At 40.0% G+C, this 24,698-nt stretch overlaps 1 protein-coding gene across 1 annotated transcript in view; it reads right to left on the bottom strand.

The window, feature by feature from the left end:
- LOC121551722 (nuclear body protein SP140-like protein) overlaps positions 1-24,698 on the bottom strand; it is a 55,914-nt gene that overhangs the window by 16,566 nt on the left and 14,650 nt on the right. The window contains exon 5 of the mRNA XM_041864462.1: positions 22,952-22,999. Coding sequence (XP_041720396.1) covers positions 22,952-22,999 — 48 coding nt within the window. The remainder of the gene's footprint in view (positions 1-22,951; positions 23,000-24,698) is intronic.

Here is a 24,698-nt window from a genome sequence, read left to right as displayed (position 1 = left end):
AAACCAAGATTTAACTCTTTGACCTAAATGCCAAGCGTCATGTCTGGAGGAAACCTGGCACCATCCCTACGGTGAAGCATGATGGTGGCAGCATCATGCTGTGGGGATGTTTTCCAGTGGCAGGGACTGGGAGACTAGTCAGGATCGAGGGAAAGATGAACGGAGCAAAGTACAGAGATCCTTGATGAAAACCTGTCTCTGAATGTCCTTGAGTGGCCTAGCCAGAGCCTGGACTTGAACCCGATCAAACATCTCTGGATAGACCTGAAAATAGCTGTGCAGCGACGCTCCCCATCCAACCTGACAGAGCTTGAGAGGATCTGCAGAGAAGAATGGGAGAAACTCCCCAAATACAGGTGTGCCAAGCTTGTAGCGTCATACCCAAGAAGACTCGAGGCTGTAATCGCTGCCAAAGGTGCTGCAACAAAGTACTGCATAAAGTGTCTGAATATTTATGTAAATGTTATATTTCAGTTATTTTTTGTAGCAACATTTTTTACAAACCTCGTTTTGCTTTGTCATTATGGGGTATTGTGTGTAGATTGATGAGGGAAGAAAACGATTTAATCCATTTTAGAATAAGGCTGTAACGTAACAAAATGTGGAAAAAGTCAAGGGGTCTGAATACTTTCTGAATGCTTTGTATAGAATTTTCTGTCAAATAAAAAAACATGTACCAAAAAAATTTCTTCAATCATTTTGTCCTCTATAATTGAGATCATTGTAGTATGTTTTGGGGGGAAAATATTTATCCAGCTGGAAGCATTTATGGTGAATTGTGGAAAAATTTGTAGACGGGAATCTCTGAATCTCTGGCTCATGTACATTTTTGGAGGCGTGCCTTGTAAGAGGCTATATTTGTTGCACCCGTTAGTGAGAATGCTGTACCCCACAGAATACAGGCCATTCTGTATTTTTTGGAACCTAAAAACCTTTTCCTGTAAATCTACAGTAATGTACTGGTTACTGTGCTGCCAGTAACTTGCTGTAATTCTGTATCATACTGCATTTTTGGAGCGCCAAAAACATTTTGAATAGTAGTGGGTGCACGGTATTGGTAAGAGTTGTTGCTACTGTTAGTGAGAGTGCTGTACCAATTTAACTTATATGTGGTAGTAATTCCCTAGCAAGTTAATGTGTTTATGGGACAGATCAGAGTGGCAGTAAGTCTTAAAAGGTGCAATATGCTGAACTTGCTCTGCCTGGTTGCTAAAATTCTAATAGTTAGCCTAATTTCAGTTTATGTGGCAGGCAGAACAAGCAGTCAATGGGTAGAGTATCACTGTACCATCTAAACCGCTGTGAAATATCTTTAACATAACCACAAATATTATATTTTCAGCTGTTTGAAGCTGGTGTACAAAATCGAGAGTAAAAGATTTCAATGAGAATGACAGATCTATAACAGACATTTCTATGTGAATTTGGTCTGGTCGCCCACAAAGTTACATATTGTAACTTTAAATACATGTAATTTTGTCTTTGAAACATTTAATTTAAATACTGTAGAATTCCATTCATTCCTATGGATGGCTGTTCCTACTGGGGAGTGCCAATATGGCTGACCGGTGGCTTCAAAGCCTCTCAATGGCCATTACATACAGTGAGGGAAAAAAGTATTTGATCCCCTGCTGATTTTGTACGTTTGCCCACTGACAAAGAAATTATCAGTCTATAATTTTAATGGTAGGTTTATTTGAACAGTGAGAGACAGAATAACAACAACAAAATCCAGAAAAACGCATGTCAAAAATTTTATAAATTGATTTGCATTTTAATGAGGGAAATAAGTATTTGACCCCCTCTCAATCAGAAAGATTTCTGTCTCCCAGGTGTCTTTTATACAGGTATCAAGCTGAGATTAGGAGCACACTCTTAAAGGGAGTGCTCCTAATCTCAGAGTGTTACCTGTATAAAAGACACCTGTCCACAGAAGCAATCAATCAATCAGATTCCAAACTATCCACCATGGCCAAGACCAAAGAGCTCTCCAAGGATGTCAGGGACAAGATTGTAGACCTACACAAGGCTGGAATGGGCTACAAGACCAAGCAGCTTGGTGAGAAGGTGACAACAGTTGGTGCGATTATTTGCAAATGGAAGAAACACAAAAGAACTGTCAATCTCCCTCGGCCTGGGGCTCCATGCAAGATCTCACCTCGTGGAGTTGCAATGATCATGAGAACGGTGAGGAATCAGCCCAGAACTACACGGGAGGATCTTGTCAATGATCTCAAGGCAGCTGGGACCATAGTCACCAAGAAAACAATTGGTAACACACTACGCCGTGAAGGACTGAAATCCTGCAGCGCCCACAAGGTCCCCCTGCTCAAGAAAGCACATATAATAATATGTAATTTAGCAGATGCTTTTATCCAAAGCGACTTACAGTCATGTGTGCATACATTTTTGTTGTGTATGGGTGGTTCCGGGGATCGAACCCACTACGCTGGCGTTACAAGCGCCGTGCTCTACCAGCTGAGCTACAGAGGACCACCATATACAGGGCCGTCTGAAGATTGCCAATGAACATCTGAATGATTCAGAGGAGAACTGGGTGAAAGTGTTGTGGTCAGATGAGACCAAAATTGAGCTCTTTGGCATCAACTCAACTCGCCGTGTTTGGAGGAGGAGGAATGCTGCCTATGACCCCAAGAACACCATCCCCACCATCAAACATGGAGGTGGAAACATTATGCTTTGGGGGTGTTTTTCTGCTAAGGGGACAGGACAACTTCACCGCATCAAAGGGACGATGGACGGGGCCATGTACCGTCAAATCTTGGGTGAGAACCTCCTTCCCTCAGCCAGGGCATTGAAAATGGGTAGCGGATGGGTATTCCAGCATGACAATGACCAAAAATACACGGCCAAGGCAACAAAAGAGTGGCTCAAGAAGAAGCACATTAAGGTCCTGGAGTGGCCTAGCAAGTCTCCAGACCGTAATCCCATAGAAAATCTGTGGAGGGAGCTGAAGGTTCGAGTTGCCAAACGTCAGCCTCGAAACCTTAATGACTTGGAGAACATCTGCAAAGAGGAGTGGGACAAAATCCCTCCTGAGATGTGTGCAAACCTGGTGGCCAACTACAAGAAACGTCTGACCTCTGTGATTGCCAACAAGGGTTTTGCCACCAAGTTCTAAGTCATGTTTTGCAGAGGGGTCAAATACTTATTTCCCTCATTAAAATGCAAATCAATTTATAACATTTTTGACATGCGTTTTTCTGGATTTTGTTGTTGTTATTCTGTCTCTCACTGCTCAAATACAGCTACCATTAAAATTATAGACTGATCATGTCTTTGTCAGTGGGCAAACATACAAAATCAGCAGGGGATCAAATACTTTTTTCCCTCACTGTATCATCCGCAATCCAGGGTTTATATTGGTTTAGCCATGTCTTTTGGATCGGTTTTGCCCTGTAGTCCTCTACAGGTGCAAGTGACATAAAACACCAAATATTAATTGGTATGCTGTAAATACGGTATATAATTACATATTCTTGTTTAGCAATTGCTGTAATTTTATTACAATACAATATAACAATAAAGTACTGTATTGCTGTTTTGCTGTATATTTACTGCAACATTCTTTAAAGTATGTGGGAAAATGTTGTGGTAGTAGTGCACTAACAATTTAATGTGTATAGGGACAGGTCAGAGTGGCAGCAAGTCTTAAACCTTTACTGACTGAATGGACTGACAGATTTTGTCTGATAATTGTTTTATTAATTGATTGCTTGTGTTGTTGTTGTTTCATTTTGATTGGATGTCCGTTTGTTTTTGCCTAATTTTAATTTTAATTTTTAAATAATGATGGATTGCATTTTTACTTGTTGAACATTTTAAACTGTAATGAATTTTGGAATAACCAAATAAAATGATCTTAAACCTTTACTGGTTGAGTGTTTGGCCAAGTCTTTTTGCCCTGTAGTCGCTGCCAGTTTGGAAGCCTTTGTTTAGACCTCTAGAAGTGCAAGTGATATAAAACACCAAATATTAATAAATATGCTGTAATATACCAATATCTAATAGCCAACCTGCTTGCACCAGTCCCATGTAATTACAGTAAAATACCAATATTATGATTACAGTAGCATTTACTTTTTTACAGTATTACTGTATCATTGCTCTATTACAGTAACGTACACAAAGCTGTTGGCAAGTTACTTTTAATATTACAGTAACATACTTGGCACTAGCCCGAGATGACCAAAGACGCATCAAAAGGTAACTTTTCACAACTACAAAGTACCTTGAAGACCAACGTATCCTTAACTACAACAACATTCTCAGTAATGGTTCCAGATATTATATGTTTACATATTTTTTTTAAATCAACCTTAGTTTAATGCACTGACAGTAAGTCACTCTGGACAAAAGTGTCTGCTAAATGACCAAAATGTAAATGTAAAAATGAACATTTGCAAAGCACACTGCTGGGTATTATTCTAATGAGCTCCACCCTCAAACTATTTGTATTATGATTTGGCCTTGTTTTGGGGAGGAGCTCATTCATATAATACCCAGCAGTGTGCTTTGCAAGTGTTAATTTTTACATTGACATTTTGGTAATTTAGCAGACACTCTTATCCAGAGTGACTTACAGTCAGTGCATTAAACTAAGATAAATAAACAAGAACATATCACAGTCATAGCAAGTACAAATATTATGATACCGTTACTGAGAATGTTGTTGTAGTTAATTACTTAGAAAATACAAAATACATGTATTCTAATTAAACTGTTACAAAATACATTAACTTAAGTTCAGGCCAATGAAATACCTATATCAAATACATGTAACAGAAATACTGTACATTTACAGTAACCTACTGGCTATTGTGTTGCCAGTAATTTCCTGTAAAAATTACAGGAAATGTTTTACAATGCAAGACATGAACAGAATTCGTCAGTGATTCGTATTTCCCACAACTTTCTGAAGAATGCGTGTCTACCACTTTGTGTAACCATTATGATGGTTACTAATGAAATGATGATGCTAATGAAACAGTCTTCTGGTAGATGGAAAGGCTCAGTGGTGTAAAGTACTTAAGTAAAAATATTTTAAAGTTCTACTTAAATGGTTTCTAATGGGTATCTGTACTTTACTATTAATATTTTGGACTACTTTTACTTTTACTTCACTACATTCCTGAAGATTAGCAAAAAAAATTTACTCCATATATTTTCCCTGACACCGAAAAGTACTCATTATATTTTTAATACTTAGCAGGACAGGAAAATGGTCCAATTCTCACACTTATCAAGAGAACATCCCTGGTCACCTCTACAGCCTTTGATCTGGGGACTCATTTGTAAATGATGTCTGAGTGTTAGTGGGCCATACATTTTAAAAACAAAAAAATTGTGCAATCTGGTTTGCTTATAAGGAATTTGAAATGATTTATACTTTTACTTATGATACTTAAGTATATTTTAGCAATTACATTTACTTTTGATAATTACACATATTTAAAACCAAATACTTTTCGACTTTTAATCAAGTAGTATTTTACTGGGTGACTTTCACTTTTACTTGAGTCATTTTCTATTAAGGTATCTTTACTTTTACTCAAGTATGACAATTAGGTACTTTTTCGACCACTGGAAATACCTTCACAAAACCTTCTCAATTAAATGTTTACTCTAAAGAAGCCTATGCTCACCTGGCAGAATGACATCATTATTATTTTCAACAATCCAGTGGGTATTTGTTTTGCAATCTCTACCATCACATGTGCTCTACAAAAACACAGCTAAACAACTTTCTAGGTGCACACTTGAATTAAAGTGTACCTACAGCTAAAAACCTAAATTTCGTAGATTTTTCCCAGACATAACAAGTGATCTCATATTGTGGTTTAAGCATTAGAGAGAATATAGTAGACGGTATGTGTCAAAAAGTAATTGATGGGCTATTTTTGTGTCCTGTGTTTATGTCCTTTTAAGGACATCCTGTCCGGATGTTCTCACGCTAACGGGTGAGTGCTTATGTTACTTGATAGTGCAGCTATTCCTTTCGAAGTAAAGCACCTGTTTGAAATCAAAAGTAATGTCCTGGTGATTGATGTGTGGTGTAATGACCTTGTTGAACTGTTTGTTCAATGTGTTTAAAAATTTTAAACAGTTGGGAATTTTTGTAGTGAATGGGTAGGCCTGAGTTTGAAGTGTATGAAGAGTTGAAACAGTTGGGAATTTTTGTAGTGAACTTATGGAGTTGCTGTGTAGTGAGGTTGTGACCCCTTGTAGAATGAAAAAGTAATTTGCGGGTTAGGTCTGCCTGAGTATAAGTAAGTGTTAGCCTTGTGAACACTACGAGCGACAAGAAACCTCAAGACAGATAAACCCCTGAAATCTCTACAGAAAACATGTCTCCTAGACCAATTCTAGGTGTATTGTGTCCTTCATGTCTGGGCCACAATGACAAAACCATCGATGCCATTCTTTGTGATGCACCTGATTGTTTTAATGGTGTGATTGATACGAATGAAGGACATATGGGTTACATTTTCCAACTGGACGATTCAACAGTGAAGATTTTCACAAACAGCTGTCTCAACACCCCTTTGCAGACAAAAACCGGGAGTTTTTGAAGGCTATTCCATGCGAGAAATTGCCAAGAAACTGAAGATCTCGTACAACGCTGTGTACTACTCCCTTCACAGAACAGCTCAAACTGTATCTAACCAGAATAGAAAGAGGAGTGGGAGACCCCGGTGCACAACTGAGCAAGAGGACAAATACATTAGAGTGTCTAGTTTGAGAAACAGACGCCTCACAGGTCCTCAACTGGCAGCTTCATTAAATAGTACCCACAAAACACCGGTGTCAACGTCAACAGTGAAGAGGCGACTCCGGGATGCTGACCTATGCAAAGTTGCATCCTGAGATGTCCGGGGCGATGTCCAGGGGAAATGTCAGGGGGTATGTCTCAGTCAAATAAAAAATTAAATAAAATAAAAAAATAAAGGGTAATTGTATCTTCAAGATGTACCCTTTACTTATGACTTAAACAGATAATTTTACCCCCTTAATAACCTTTTAATGCAGTGGGCTAAATCAGGGTCACACAGAGTGTTTCTTGGTAGTCTTAAACAAATCTACTGTGAAACAAAAGTATATACCTCACACACATGGTTATGGGCTTAGAAAAGAAGACACCAGTAACATGTCAGATATAATAATATGCCATTTAGCAGACGCTTTTATCCAAAGCGACTTTCCCGGGGATCGAACCCACTACCCTGGCGTTACAAGCGCCATGCTCTACCAATTGAGCTACAGAGGACAACATATAGTTTCAATGTATACATTTTTGACACTTTAAATACATCACAGAAGACTGAAATGTAACAAAAAGTATATTGAGTCAATATTCCCCTCAAGCGATTCCATAACATGTTGTCAACATGGGACCCAGAAATGGAGCAGATATCTTATACCAATCTATCTTTGTAGACATGTATCCATAACAAGGCCTAATCGGCCCCTATAGTGACCAAAAATGTCTGCAAAATGTCACATTTTTAAGCATCTATATTTTCATGCATATAACTTGTCAAAAATAATTTTTATGACCAAATCACATTCTTTAGTGTAGACAATCTTTTCATAATTTTTGTTGGAAAGACGGTTTAAAAAAAAATGTATTTTGTTCATAGAATGAATGTTTTCAGCCGGGCTCTCTCTCTGCTTGTAAACCCACAGCTGGTAACCTGACACCTACCATGCATCCAGAGGGCAGAGAGCCGGAGGGAGAGAGACAGAGGGCCAGAGGAAGAGATATTTCATTCCATGAAGGTAAATACAATTTTCTTCATTATATAAATCATACATATTATAATTATAAAAAATGTACTATACAATATTAAATATAAAACCGTTTTTTTATTATGTTTTTTATGTTTTATTACTAAACATTTATATAAATCATCCATATTATTAAACAATACTACACTTTAATACCCAATAAATGTTTATATGTATAATTATTTTTGTTGTAGGAAAGACTGTTTTTTAAATCTATTTTTTATTTTAAAGAAAGCCTTGGGCCGGGCTCTGTCTGCTTTGAAAACCCACAGCTCGTAACCTGACACCTACCATGCATCCTGGCATACATACACCCAGAGACATAGGGCCAGAGGAAGATATATTTCATTCTATGAAGGTAAATACAATTTGTCTTCTTTATATAAATCATACATATTACAATTATAAAAAATGTACTATACAATACTACACAATAAATGTTTATATGTATATTTAAAAATACAATTATATTCCTTAGAGAACAAATGCCTTGGGGAGGGCCTATTATAACCCAACACCACCATCAGTCTCCAAATCGCCGTCTTCAAGCTGTGAGGGCCTCAGACAATGTCTCTTCCACGCTGGATCTCCACGGCCTTCCAGGTATGGTATGTTTTATTTTCCAGGATAGATCAGCCTTCTTGACGTTAAGCCCAAGTTTTGTCTTGAGGACAGAATGGACCATCGTCGTAAATGTTCACGATGGTGGAAAAAATGTTGTACTTGTTTCATCATATCAAGCACTTTCAAATAATCTCCCCACCTGAAGCTAAAGGCAGGCACAAAGTAGTTGACCTCTGTGCATGCTTTTGAAAATACATACGTACTAACAGATTTGGTGGCATTTGCGCTATTGAATTCAGAACAACCTAAAATTGTCACTTTGGAGTCTGGACTATAGGGGTCACTGAAGAGATTCTTATGGCTTTCAAATCATCTCGCCCGCAGACTTCCTATTCCAATGCGTACCCCGGCAGCGATCTGACATAGAGCAAGTCTTATCTTAAGCCATTCTCTCACGCAAAACGCAGGAGAAAAACTCTCAGCTGTTTGTGAAAATCTTCACTGTTGAATCGTCCAGTTGGAAAATGTAAGCCATATGTCCTTCACTCGTATCAATCACACCATTAAAACAATCAGGTCCATCACAAAGAATGGCATCGATGGTTTTGTCATTGTGGCCCAGACATTGTGTCCCAGAAGGACACAATACACCTAGAATTGGTATAGGAGACATGTTTTCTGTAGAGTTTTCAGGGGTTTATCTGTCTTGAGGTTTTTGTCGGTCATAGTGTTCACAAGGCTAACACTTACTTATACTCAGGCAGACCTACCCCGCAAATTACTTTTTCATTCAACAAGGGGTCACAACCTCACTACACAGCAACTCCATAAGTTCACTACAAAAATTCCCAACTGTTTCAACTCTTCATACACTTCAAACTCAGGCCTCCCCATTCACTACAAAAATTCCCAACTGTTTAACATTTTCAAACACATTGAACAGTTCAACAAGGTCACAACACCACACATTAATCACCAGGACATTACTTTTGATTTCAAACAGGTGCTTTACTTCAAAGGAACAGCTGCACTATCAAGTTACATAAGCACTCACTCGATCACGTGAGAACATCCGGACAGGATGTCCTTAAAAGGACATAAACACAGGACACAAAAATAGCCCATCAATCACTTTTTGACACATACTGTCTACTATATTCTCTCTTACATTGTTATGGACTTAAAACATCCCCCCAAAAATCATAAAATATTGAGAGCGAAAAGCAGAAAAAACTGGAAAAAACGTAAATCTGGAAAAACTAAATGGAGAAAACGGAATTTGGGAAAAAACGGAATCAGGGAAAATATAAAACAGATTTCATAGGAATGCATAATAGAAGTAACACCATGTTGTCTGAAATGCTATGACACAAGGTTTACAGGGGAAATCTAGGATTCAAAAAACAACAAAGCATAACTTTCTGGTCAACAGCTATGTGCTGCAGCTGGAGAAATGCAACCACTGAAATAGACAGAGCTATGGAGGCAATTATTATTTTGTAGCAATCCCAGATTTTCCCTTTAATTCCAGAGGGTAGGCTTTGAAAGCTATTGAAGTCATGAAGCAGATCTTAAGGCATACATACCCACATGCTAAATATTTGTTTGGCAGGTACATGGTGTGCTAGAAAGAAATTATTAGGCTACTGACATTTCTACAGATTTTATACACTCTTAGAAATAAGTGTAGGTTATTGTTCACTGGGGTACAAAAATATCAAAATACATACAGTGGGGGAAAAAAGTATTTAGTCAGCCACCAACTGTGCAAGTTCTCCCACTTAAAAAGATGAGAGAGGCCTGTAATTTTCATCATAGGTACACGTCAACTATGACAGACAAAATTAGAAAAAAAAATCCAGAAAATCACATTGTAGGATTTTTAATGAATTTATTTGCAAATTATGGTGGAAAATAAGTATTTGGTCAATAACAAAAGTTTCTCAATACTTTGTTATATACCCTTTGTTGGCAATGACACAGGTCAAACGTTTTCTGTAAGTCTTCACAAGGTTTTCACACACTGTTGCTGGTATTTTGACCCATTCCTCCATGCAGATCTCCTCTAGAGCAGTGCTGTTTTGGGGCTGTCGCTGGGCAACACGGACTTTCAACTCCCCTCCAAAGATTTTCTATGGGGTTGAGATCTGGAGACTGGCTAGGCCACTCCAGGACCTTGAAATGCTTCTTACGAAGCCACTCCTTCGTTGCCCGGGCGGTGTGTTTGGGATCATTGTCATGCTGAAAGACCCAGCCACGTTTCATCTTCAATGCCCTTGCTGATGGAAGGAGGTTTTCACTCAAAATCTCACGATACTTGGCCCCATTCATTCTTTCCTTTACATGGATCAGTCGTCCTGGTCCCTTTGCAGAAAAACAGCCCCAAAGCATGATGTTTCCACCCCCATGCTTCACAGTAGGTATGGTGTTCTTTGGATGCAACTCAGCATTCTTTGTCCTCCAAACACGACGAGTTGAGTTTTTACCAAAAAATTATATTTTGGTTTCATCTGACCATATGACATTCTCCCAATCCTCTTCTGGATCATCCAAATGCACTCTAGCAAACTTCAGACGGGCCTGGACATGTACTGGCTTAAGCAGGGGGACACGTCTTGCACTGCAGGATTTGAGTCCCTGGCGGCGTAGTGCGTTACTGATGGTAGGCTTTGTTACTTTGGTCCCAGCTCTCTGCAGGTCATTCACTAGGTCCCCCCGTGTGGTTCTGGGATTTTTGCTCACCGTTCTTGTGATCATTTTGACCCCACGGGGTGAGATCTTGCGTGGAGCCCCAGATCGAGGGAGATTATCAGTGGTCTTGTATGTCTTCCATTTCCTAATAATTGCTCCCACTGTTGATTTCTTCAAACCAAGCTGCTTACCTATTGCAGATTCAGTCTTCCCAGCCTGGTGCAGGTCTACAATTTTGTTTCTGGTGTCCTTTTGACAGCTCTTTGGTCTTGGCCATAGTGGAGTTTGGAGTGTGACTATTTGAGGTTGTGGACAGGTGTCTTTTATACTGATAACAAGTTCAAACGGGTGCCATTAATACAGGTAACGAGTGGAGGACAGAGGAGCCTCTTAAAGAAGAAGTTACAGGTCTGTGAGAGCCAGAAATCTTGCTTGTTTGTAGGTGACCAAATACTTATTTTCCACCATAATTTGCAAATAAATTCATTAAAATTCCTACAATGTGATTTTCTTGATTTTTTTTCTCAATTTGTCTGTCATAGTTGACGTGTACCTATGATGAAAATTACAGGCCTCTCTCATCTTTTTAAGTGGGAGAACTTGCACAATTGGTGGCTGACTAAATACTTTTTTTCCCCACTGTATAATGTACCTTCAGAGCTACAAATAATGATCTCACATGGTACTGTGCGGATAAAGAGTATAATTGTACATTTATGTACCCCATATTTTGAATATAAAGGTACAATCATCACACTCTCACTCTCAAAAAATAGGGTACAATGTGAAGGTACATTTCTGTTTCCCAGCGTACAAACTTATGTACCCTCAATACCCTTAATGCCCACCATAAGGTACAATGATGCATTTTTGCCACCTAAAAGGAACTAATGGCTTTGTCACTGGAGTGGTACCTTAAAAAGGCACATTTGCACCATAATCATGATCATCTTTCCCATATTTCCCAGCATGCTCTACTGCATAAAAAAAACAAAAAAAAAAAACTTGTTTTTAATAGCTGTGTTTTGCATGTACATTGAGCGATTGATCTTATGCTACACAAAGATAAATAACATACTTTTATTTTATTTTTTGCACCTGTTACTGAAATGGTTGTCCCAGTTTAAATGGCTTAGGTCAGGGTTCTTCAATTCTGGTCCTGGAGGGCCGAAAGACTTCTGTTTTTTATTTCTACCTGGTAGTTAATTGCACTCACCTGGTGTCCCAGGTCTGAATTAGCCCCTGATTAGAAGGAGAGGATGAAAAACAGAGGTGTTTCGGCCCTCCAGGACCGGAATTGAAGAACCCTGGCTTAGGTAGTCTCCTCACAATGGTCCTAACAGTGATAGTCATTATAAATGTAGGTTGCGGGTGAAAAAAACAAATTAAGCTGTTGGTTATCCTATCTCTGGCTGGATTCCAATAGGAATTACAAATCACTTTGCAAGCCAGCATAATTTGACTTGCAGGTAAGTTTGCAAAATCCTACTAACTTTCCAAGGTTTTCCAGATATCCTGAACATATTCTAGAATATTCCTGGACATGGGAAGGAATAAACAGGAAATCCTTCAACCAGGATTTTTTTTTAAATCTGGGAGTTTGGGGAAATGTACCTGAATTTTGCAAGCCTACCTGCAGGCCTAGTTTACAGGCCACTGTATTAGGGTAAAACTTGAGGGAGATTGTTTAGTGAACTATGTGCTAAACAAAGTTAAATCACGGATGTCTCTGTTCCTAGGCAAGAACTAAGAATGGTTCCTTTCACAGGGCTTGTGTATGTGTGAAATGGGGATCTGACCTAGGGTTGAATTGCTCGCTCTTACCTAAATCCATGGCTGTCCTACCTTATCAGAGACTGAAACCAGACTGTGGCTCTCCTTTAGGCATATCCCTGGAACGAGCCAGGGTTGAACAGAGTTCAGGCTAAACCTTTGTCTCTCCTTGGCTATCTTCTTGATTGATTACAGCATGATGAGGTGGGGTTTTGTATGTTTGAAAGATTAGGTGTGAACCTGTCATGTCAAACTATCAATCTTCAGGTCAAGCCAGGGTGAGCCGGGGCTGAACAGAGTTTAAATTAAACATGAGTGTTTTTGCAAGATAAGGGTGTGATTGATTGTAATAATATTGTTTCTAAACTGAATGACAGTTAAATTGAGCCGCTATCATAGACGAAGGGAGTGGGCGGAGAGGTAGAGAGCGGGAAAACTGAAGACAATGGTAGGAGAACCCAAGAGGGAGGCTTTTTAAGCTAGGATGTGTGTGAATGAGACTATATAGAGGGGGAGCAAAGAGCGAGAAGAGAGGCTACTCTGCAGACCAGCCCGACTTTGTCCATTGTAATAAAGTCTCTCGATTCTACAAAAACTCTGTAAGAACTTAGATTTTTTATAAAGTATAGTGACAATTTTCCACATTAAACTACACCTCAAAATCAGGCCTTTATGAGACATGTAATGTATTGTCATGAGGAGTTTCATTTTAATGATAATATACACCTAGGAATTCACTTGTTGAAGGACACAGGACTAAAAATAAGTGAATTCAACAACAATGTCTCTTTCACTAAGAAACACAGTCATGGGTGATAACTCTACAATTCACTCGAAAAGGCAAGGAACACTGGGAAATTATATTGGATGCATGGCTTAGTGGCGGTATGGCATTCAGATAGTTATTTTCGGCCACCTGTGAGTGGAAGTTTTGTACCTGTTTAAGTGGTCTATAGTAGAGATACATTTTTGCCACTTACAAGGAATAAATACGTTTGTCATTCTGGTGGTACTCTATAAAGGCAAAAACACATCAGGTGACTGCCCTGACACAGATGTAGAAATCTGGCCCCTTTCTAGACTCTGCCTGTCTTAGTGCTTTCTCTTTCAGTCACTCAAATGCAAGAGCTGGCAGGAAAGAGAACCAGAGACTGGAGAGTTAAACATAAGAAAAAGTATATTTAGAGTCCCCAAAACTGTCTCCTTTCCCCTATTAACCCTATCGCTTCCCTTTCAATTGTCACTATTAACACAAGGGGCCTCAATGACCCCATCAAGTGCCATTATGTTTTTCTTTGACTTATTACATGGGGACAGTGGAGACATATTTCTCTTACAAGAATGTAACATACCATATAGAGACAATTACAAGCTATTTCAGGACAGATGGACATATGTGGAATCTGTTTGGTCAGGTGACAAGAAAAAGGACCTCAGGGGTAGCTATTCTCTTCAGAGATCAGTCCATTCACATCCAAAGAGTTAAAAAAGTGATTGAAGGGTGACTGTTGAGTGTGGATTTGAATGGAATTTGGGGTGAAACTCAGGATTATCAATATGTTTTGCCCTTCTGAGCTAAAAGACTGCCTTGTGACATTGCAGGCCTTACAGTCTCTTGTGCTCTGTAGTAGGGAAGTGATTCTAGGGGGAATCACTTCTATAGTGCCATCAACTGGTCTGGTGCAGCAATCTAAGTTTGCAATGACTTTATATTCACACAGCTTCTAAGAACATATACAGTTGAAGTCGGAAGTTTACATACACTTAGGTTGGAGTCATTAAAACTTGTTTTTCAACCACTCCACAAATTTCTTGTTAACAAACTATAGTTTTGGCAAGTCGGTTAGGACATCTACATTGTGCATGACACAAGTCATTTTTCCAACAATTGTTTACAGACAGATTATTTAACTTATAATTCACTGTATCACAATTCCAGTGGGTCAGAAGTTTACATACACTAAGTTGACTGTGCCTATAAAAGCTTGGAAAATTCCAGAAAATTATGTAATGGCTTTAGAAGCTTCTGATAGGCTAATTGACATCATTTGAGTCAATTGGATGTGTACCTGTGGATGTATTTCAAGGCCTACCTTCAAACTCAGTGCCTCTTTGCTTGACATCATGGGAAAATCAAAAGAAATCAGCCAAGACCTCAGAAAAAAAATGGTAGACCTCCACAAGTCTGGTTCATCCTTGGGAGCAATTTCCAAACGCCTGAAGGTACCACTTTCATCTGTACAAACAATAGTACGCAAGTATAAACACCATGGGACCACGCAGCCGTCATACCGCTCAGGAAGGAGACGTGTTCTGTCTCCTAGAGATGAACGTATTTTGGTGCGAAAAGTGCAAATCAATCCCAGAACAACAGCAAAGGACCTTGTGAAGATGCTGGAGGAAACAGGTACAAAAATATCTATATCCACAGTAAAACTAGTCCTATATCGGCATAACCTGAAAGGCCGCTCAGCAAGGAAGAAGCCACTGCTCCAAAACCGCCATAAAAAAGCCAGACTACGGTTTGCAACTGCACATGGGGACAAAGATCGTACTTTTTGGAGAAATGTCCTCTGGTCTGATTAAACAAAAATAGAACTGTTTGGCCATAATGACCAAAGCGTGTGCGAGAAAGGAGACCTACAAACCTGACTCAGTTACACCAGCTCTGTCAGTAGGAATGGGCCAAAATTCACCCAATTTATTGTGGGAAGCTTGTGGAAGGCTACCCGAAACGTTTGACCCAAGTTAAACAATTTAAAGGCAATGCTACCAAATACTAATTGAGTGTATGTAAACTTCTGACCCACTGGGAATGTGATGAAAGAAATAAAAGCTGAAATAAATCATTCTCTCTACTATTATTCTGACATTTCACATTCTTAAAATAAAGTGGTGATCCTAACTCACCTAAGAAAGGGAATTTTTACTAGGATTAAATGTCAGAAATTGTGAAAAACTGAGTTTAAATGTATTTGGCTAAGGTGTATGTAAACCTCCGACTTCAACTGTACATAAGGTTTACATACCAAATTACATGGCCCCATGTCCATCGGTTCAGTTCTTATAGCCCTGGTGTGATATGGTGCCATCTAGTGGTGTAACGTGGCCAACTTTGAAAGCAGCAACTAATCATTCTCAAATTCATTATAGGCTAATTCATTGAGTCTATATGCCAAATCTGGAGTCAATCTGATTTATGGTTCATGAGAATAATATTTTTAGCATTAGTATTTTTAGCATTAGCATATGTGCTAACGTGCATCTATAGGTACAGTGCGGCCAAACTTTTATGCAGCAATTTTCTTTCTCACAAAACCATTAAAGACTAAATACAAAATCTAAACTCTCTTTTGTATACTAGTGGTGCAGACTCAATAGACTCAATAGTAAACTATACTTGGTAACACTTTACTTGACACCCAGCGGTCATAACCTGTCATAATATGGTCATAACACTGTCATAACACATACAGTATCGCTCAAAGGTTTGGACACACCTACTTATTCCAGGGTTTTTCTTTGTTTTTACTATTTTCTATTTTGTAGAATAATAGTGAAGAAATCAAAACTATGAAATAACACAAATGGAATCATGTAGTAACCCAAAAAATGTTAAACAAATCAAAATATTTTATTTTGAATTCAAGACACACTTATCCAGCATGGCTACCACAGCATTCTGCAGCTATACACCAACTCATCCGGTTTGCGCTTAGTGGGACTATCATTTGTTTTTCAACAGGACAATGACCCAACACACCTCCAGGCTGTGTAAGGGCTCTTTTACCAAGAAGGAGAGTGATGGAGTGCTGCATCAGATGACCTGGCCTCCACAATCACCCGACCTCAACCGAAATGAGGGTTTGGGATGAGTTGGACCACAGAGTGATGTGGTTTTTTCCAGTTAAGCATAGTAAGTATGTATGGTTAAATAGTTAATCACAACATGACAAGAAGAGGCCTGAAACAGAGCAAGGAAATAGCTCAGGGAATTGTGAAACAGAGCCAGGAAATTGATTTTTCAGTGGACTATGGGATAGACATGGTTAATCAACAAACACGGAGCCAGGGTTAAACATTGATACATCTCTGTTGATAGGCAAGAACGTAATTGGTTTCTCTCACTGGGTTTATGTGTTTGTTCTCTGGTCATCCGACCTGTCTTCGGTTGGATTATCTTATCAGTGACTGAAACCAGGCTGAACCCTTGGTCTCTCCTTGAGCGTCTTCCTGATTAAATTATAGCGTGATGGGCTGGGACAGAAGGGTTAGGCTTGGGTATGTTTGAGAGATTGATTGTGGGCCTGCCATGTTGTCCACAATCCATCTCCAGGTCAAGCCAGGGTGAGCCAGGGTTGAACAAAGTTCAAACTGAACATGATTATTTTAACATGACAGGGCTGTTAAACACAAAATAACTGTCAATCTCCCTCGGCCTGGTGCTCCATGCAAGATCTCACCTCGTGGAGTTTCAATGATCATGAGAATGGTGAGGAATCAGCCCAGAACTACACGGGAGGATCTTGTCAATGATCTCAAGGCAGCTGAGACCATAGTCACAAAGAAAACAATTGGTAACACACTACGCCGTGAAGGACTGAAATCCTGCAGCGCCCGCAAGGTCCCTCTGCTCAAGAAAGCACATATACAGGCCCGTCTGAAGTTTGCCAATGAACATCTGAATGATTCAGAGGAGAACTGGGTGAAAGTGTTGTGGTCAGATGAGACCAAAATCGAGCTCTTTGGCATCAACTCAACTCGCCGTGTTTGGAGGAGGAGGAATGCTGCCTATGACCCCAAGAACACCATCCCCACCGTCAAACACGGAGGTGGAAACATTATGCTTTGGGGGTGTTTTTCTGCTAAGGGGACAGGACAACTTCACCGCATCAAAGGGACGATGGATGGGGCCATGTACCGTCAAATCTTGGGTGAGAACCTCCTTCCCTCAACCAGGGCATTGAAAATGGGTCGTGGATGGGTATTACAGCATGACAATTACCCAAAACACACGGCCAAGGCAACAAAGGAGTGGCTCAAGAAGAAGCACATTAAGGTCCTGGAGTGGCCTAGCAAGTCTCCAGACCTTAATCCCATAGAAAATTTGTGGAGGGAGCTGAAGGTTCGAGTTGCCAAACGTCAGGCTCGAAACCTTAATGACTTGGAGAAGATCTGCAAAGAGGAGTGGGACAAAATCCCTCCTGAGATGTGTGCAAACCTGGTGGCCAACTATAAGAAACGTCTGACCTCTGTGATTGCCAACAAGGGTTTTGCCACCAAGTACTAAGTCATGTTTTGCAAAGGGGTCAAATACTTATTTCCCTCATTAAAATGCAAATCAATTCATAACATTCTTGGCATGCGTTTTTCTGGATTTTGTTGTTGTTATTCTGTCTCTCACTGTTCAAATAAACCTACCATTAAAATTATAGACTGATCATGTCTTTGTCAGTGGGCAAACGTACAAAATCAGCAGGGGATCAAATACTTTTTTCCCTCACTGTAAGAGTTTCAAAACCCACAAAACCTACCACGGTAGTTATTTTATGGCTGGTTATGACACCTACATAAGATTGTCAAAACCCACAAAACCCCCCACACAACGCAAAACATTCCATTACACCATAGCCTACTTGTCAACAGTATGTTTATGTTGTATAACATTTTCTGAAATGGACCATATTAAACTATAATTGTAATTGCGCACACATTGATGTCAGACATGCACCAACCCCAATACTGTTGCTGATGACTGGGATGAATGTAGGAGCAGATTTTAGGAGCAGGACAAGACACCCGCTTTTTGACTGATGACATAAGGGCATGTACGTGATAATGTGATAGGCCTATCTGGCTAATATGAATATAATGGTCATAATGCTTCTTGACAGTGTCATAAAGTGTATTTTCTTAGTCCAAGTAAAGTGACACAGGATGGCCATAATGCTTTATGACAGTGTCATAAAGTGTATTTTCTACAAGTTATTTAAAATATGATTTAAAAAAACATGAGTGTAAAGAATTAATTACAACAACAAAGGACTTAAGAAACAAACTTCTTGGCAGGGAAAAAACACATTTGAAAAAATGTGGATTTTGACACTTGCATGTTGATGACACCGGCTGCGTTACCTGTGCGAGTGTTGCAAAATAAATGTACACATAATGTTATTCAATAATTTAATCCAAACTGCTCGTGAGCGTCAACGAGTGTCTGCGTAGCCAGGCGCTAAAATAGAATGTGGTTCAATTAATCCACAGATAAAAGGGGAACCCTCGTTAGTTTCTAGTAATCTCTCCTCCTTCAGGCTTCTTCTTCTTCTGTGAACTTTATATGGCGGTTGGCAACCACGTTCTATTTTAGACGCTTGACATGCTGTAAGTCCCGCCTCTCCCATCTCCTCATTGGTTTTTAATACACACGTAGGTGATTGAAAGATGAACCAGGTCCACAATCCTGTCCAGTTGGTGGCGGTAATGGACCTTAAAGTTGGTTGCCAACCGCCATATTGTCACGGTCGTTGAAGAACGGGTCAGACCAAGGCGCAGCGTGACATGCGTACATGTTTATTTAAATGATAAACACACGACAAAACAACAAACCAACGAAACGTGAAGTCCTCAGGCTACACACAAAACAAGCCTACACACGGAACAAGATCCCACAACTAACTAGTGCCAATAGGCTGCCTAAGTATGATCCCCAATCAGAGACAACGAGCGACACCTGTCTCTGATTGGGAATCACACCCGGCCAAACATAGATATACACCACCTAGAATGAACACATAGAAAACACAACATAGAATCTACACACCCTGTCTCAACATATAAGAGTCCCCTGAGTCAGGGCGTGACACATATAAAGTTCACAGAAGAAGAAGAAGCCTGAAGGAGGAGAGATTACTAGAAACTAACTAGGGTTCCCCTTTTTTCTGTGGATTAATTGTCGGAGTAGAGAACACACAATTTTGTGTGACTCAAAATGGGTCAAAATTCTACAAAGATCCAGAAAAAAAGGACCTTGTGCATTTCAGGTAAAATAACAAGCCAATGTTTATATCCCAGAACAAATTAGCTAGCAACAGCAAGCTAGCTAGCTAAATATCCAAGAATGTTCATATGTGTTTTGACCTGTCCCGAAATTAATTTAGTCGGTGAATTCGTTTTTGATACTTCAACCTGCATGTCCTGATCGCGTCTGGTGTGGATGGACAAAATCAACATGCGCGAGATGGTGCACGAGGACACACGCATGTGCCCGGTCTAGTCAGCATGTTTTGTAGGTTTCATAACCAGCCATAAAATAATGCAATATATGTCACAACAGGTGTAAATATATGGGTCATGACAGTGTTATGACCATATTATGCCAGGTTATTACAAGTTATGTCAGCTGTTTTATGTCAACATTTTATGACATGGTTATGACCGTGTCATAACGTGTTATGATGCTGGGTGTTAAGTAAAGTGTTACTCTGTACTCAATAGTAAACTTTGTGATAAAAGCACCAGATTTGGCACAGAGGTAGATGTACCCTGAAAAGATATGGAGCAACCACAGATTTGGACCCATGGGGGCGTAGCAGCCACTATAACGCGCTGAAACTAAAACATTACTCAAAAATTCAAATACATATTTAGCGTCCAGTCAATGTCTCTATACCAAGTCAAAAGTATCATCTTTCAAATGCAATTGGAACTGAGTTGATAAACCATAGCGTTCCAAAGTTAGAGCTAGAAGTCTGATGGCACCGGTGCCCATATCGCCTATATCACCCATATTGGTGGCCATCGTAGGTCGTACCGACATGTCAGATTAGCTCATCCGCCAATTCCTCAGCCTCTGAGTATCACAGAAACAAAACACTTTGAATGAATAAGAGACACATGTTCATAACAAGTGGCTATGAATTGATCCAAATATCTGTTCAAAACATGAAAAACATACAAAACCTTATATTTTGAAACAGCAAATGTAACTATACAGTGAAGGTTTGCTGCTTCGTCAATCAAAAGCCATGGATTAATACTGAGGTTGGCGCTAAACTAAAGGACAGGGCTATCGCAGACAATCCTGAGGCTACGGCTGAGGACAGGAACAAGTACAAGAAGTCCTGCTACGACCTCCGCAGAGTCATCAAACGAGCAAAAGGACATTATAGGTAAAAAGGTGGACTCATACCGCCGCATGTGGCAGGGGCTACAGTCCATTATGGATTACAAAGGAATACCCAGCCGTGATCTGCCCAACGATGCCTCTCTTCCAGACGAACTCAATGCATTTTATGCACGCTTCAACAATAACAACACCGTGCTGTGCGTGAGGGCCCCCCACTGACCAAGAGGACTGGGTGATCTTGCTTTAACACTTACAAGGCCGCAGGACTGAACGTTATTCCAGGGCGCGTTCTCAGAGCATGCACAGATCAGCTGGCATGCATATTCACTGTAATTTTCAACCTCTCCTTGTCACGGTCTGTAATCCCCACATGTTTTAAGATGACCACCATCATTCCTGTTCCAAATAACTCTAAGGCTTCATGCCACAATGACCACTCACATCTGTAATCATGAAGTGCTTTGAAAGGCTGGTTACGGCACAAATCAACTCCATCATCCCAGACGCCCTAGTCCCACTCAATTTGCATACCGCCCCAACAGATCCATAGACGATGCAATCTCAATTGCACTCCACACCACAGTTCACCTACATAATTTGCTACGCAGACGACACACAATTAATCTTCTCCTTTCCCCCTTCTGATAACCAAGTGGCGAATGGCATCTCTGCATGTCTGGCAGACATATCAGTGTGGATGTCGGATCACCACCTCAAGCTGAACCTCGGCAAGACGGAGCTGCTCTTCCTCCCGGGGAAAGGACTGCCCACTCCATGATCTTGCCATCACGGTTGACAACTCTGTTGTGTCCTCCTCCCAGAGTGCAAAGAGCCTTGGCGTGACCCTGGACAACACCCTGTCGTTCTCCGCTAACATCAAAGCGGTGACCCGATCCTGTAGGTTCATGCTCTACAACATTCGCAGAGTACGACCCTACCTTACACAGGAAGCGGCACAGGTCCTAATCCAGGCACTTGTCATCTCCCGTCTGGATTACTGCAACTCGCTGTTGGCTGGGCTCCCTGCCTGTGCTATTAAACCCCTACAACTCATCCAGAACGCTGCAGCCCTTCTGGTGTTCAACCTTCCCAAGTTCTCTCACGTCACCCCGCTCCTCCGCACAATCCACTGGCTTCCAGTTGAAGCTCGCATCTGCTACAAGACCATGGTGCTTGCCTACGGAGCTGTGAGGGGAACGGCACCTCCTTACCTTCAGGCTCTGATCAGTCCCTACACCCAAACGAGGGCATTGCGTTCTTCCACCTCTGGCCTGCTGGTCCCCCTACCTCTGCAGAAGCACAGTTCCCGCTCAGCCCAGTCAAAACTGTTCGTTTCCCTGGCACCCCAATGGTGGAACAAGCTCCCTCACGACGCCAGGACAGCGGAGTCACTGACCACCTTCCGGAGACACTTGAAACCCTACCTCTTTAAGGAATACCTGGGATAGTATAAAAGTAATCCTTCTATCCCCCACCCCCTACTCCACCCCCACAAAAATATAATTTAAAAAATATATATATAATTCTTTTTTTAAAATTAATAATAAATAATAATAATATATATATATTTTTAATAACACATAAAAATAAAATAAAAAACAACAACAATATATATATAAAACAAATGAAAATTAGAAACATACTCTAAAAAAATAATTAACATTTTTTTTTAAATCCACTAAATAATAAAATAAAATAAAATAAAATAAAACATCATTGTAAAGTGGTTGTCCCACTGGCTATCATAAGGTGAATGCACCAATTTGTATGTCGCTCTCGATAAGAGCGTCTGCTAAATGACGTCAATGTAAATGTAGATGTAAATCATTTTATGTAAGTGAACTACACATAGAATGATGTAGCTGAACTGTTATATACTATAGATATGAGGTGGATGAATCGCAATTGAGGAATTTGTACAAATATATAGATCAATTAAGTTTAGCGTTAATCTAGAGGATGTGGTTTATTGAAAGATTGGTCTCCTACCTGTGCACTCTTTCTTCTTTTAAAGCCTGGTGAAGTTAAATGACCTTCCTGAGGTGGGTGGGATGGTGAAGTGAGGGGGGAGAGAAAGGGGGACAGACATTTATTCTGAGTGTTGAGTGACTGAATGGCATATCAGTGAAATACCTGTACAGTTAGTTTCTTTACAGAAAAACCAAAAGGGTATAATGTAGCTATAGTTTGTTGCTCCGTCTGTCCCAATTTGTTGGTACATGATATACCTATATACTGTAGTAAGAGTATTAAAGGGGAATAATGGCAAATTTCGAAAATGTGTCCATGTTCCTAAACCCCTCTGACTCGTTGTTGGACTATTTTTAAAAGCACCTCTCTCACTCATGGAGAGCGAGGTGAAAGTAGAGTGAGAGCTACGTCACAGGGTTATACAGTCACTGCAGCTCTAGATTTCATTTTGTGGAATAACGCAAATCTACGAAGAATATAAAAAGTTCTGTCACAGGGAAAATACTAAATTGGGGAAGTCCAATCGATTGTGAGATATGGCATATACAGTGCTATGAAAACGTATTTGCCCCCTTTCTAATTTTCTCTTATTTAGCATATTTTTGATACTGAATGTTATCAGATATTCAACCAAAACCTAATATTAGATAAAGGGAACATAAGTGAACAAATAACACAACAATTCCATATTTATTTCATAAACAAAGTTATGCAACACCCAATTCCCCTGTTGTGCCACCTTTAGCTGCAATGACTCCAACCAAATGCTTCCTGTAGGTGTTGATCAGTCTCTCACGTCACTGTGGAGGAATTTTGGCCCACTCTTCCATGCAGAACTGCTTTAACTCAGTGACGTGTGGGTTTTCAAGCATGAACTGCTCGTTTCAAGTCCTGCCACAACATCTCAATTGGGATTAGGTCTGGACTTTGACTAGGCCATTCCAAAACTTCCAATTTGTTTCTTTTTAGCAATTTTCATGTAGACTTGATTGTGTGTTTTGGATCATTATCTTGCTGCATTACCCAGCTGCGCTTCAGCTTCACCTCACAGATGGATGGTCTGACATTCTCCTGTAGAATTCTCTGATACAGAGCAGAATTCATGGTTCCTTCTATTAAGGCAAGTCGTCCAGGTCCTGAGGCAGCAAAGCATCCCCAAACCATCACACCACCACCACTATGCTTAACCTTAGGTATGATGTTCTTACTGTGGAATGCAGTGTTTGGTTTTCGCCAGGTATAATGGGACCCATCTCGTCCAAAACGTTGACTCAAGTTAGCCAAAAAGCACCTGGATGATCATCAACTCTTGAAAGAATGTTCTATGGACAGATAATTCAAAAGTATAACTTTTTGGACGACATGGTTCCAGTAATGCCTGGCGAAAACCAAACTCTTATCAAGATGAGTTCCAATGCTTGTCTGAAAGCCGCACAATGACGCTGTCCCAATCAAAACGGTGCTGGAATTATCAGTTGACCACACATGGCAATTGCTTTACATGTATTATACCCAGTGGTATAGTGCTATTTTTCTAGGTAGCCTACCAGAGCACCATTTTTTAAATTATTATTAAGCCATCATTTCTGAAAGAAAGCTGGTACCAACATAAAGCCTATTGTGTAAAATCATGTTAGAATGTACAGACAATGCATCATCCAAATTGCATGATTGCCTTTGCCTACACAGAGTGTAAGTGGCTAAAGGAAAATGTTCTAGTTTTAAAATCCTGAAACACCAAATTGGGCCTACCTTACTATAAATT

Source organism: Coregonus clupeaformis, chromosome 35 (assembly GCF_020615455.1).
Source record: "Coregonus clupeaformis isolate EN_2021a chromosome 35, ASM2061545v1, whole genome shotgun sequence".
NCBI lineage: Eukaryota > Metazoa > Chordata > Actinopteri > Salmoniformes > Salmonidae > Coregonus > Coregonus clupeaformis.
The sequence above is the reverse complement of the archived record's forward strand: the minus strand, read 5'-3'. Positions and strand labels throughout refer to the sequence as shown.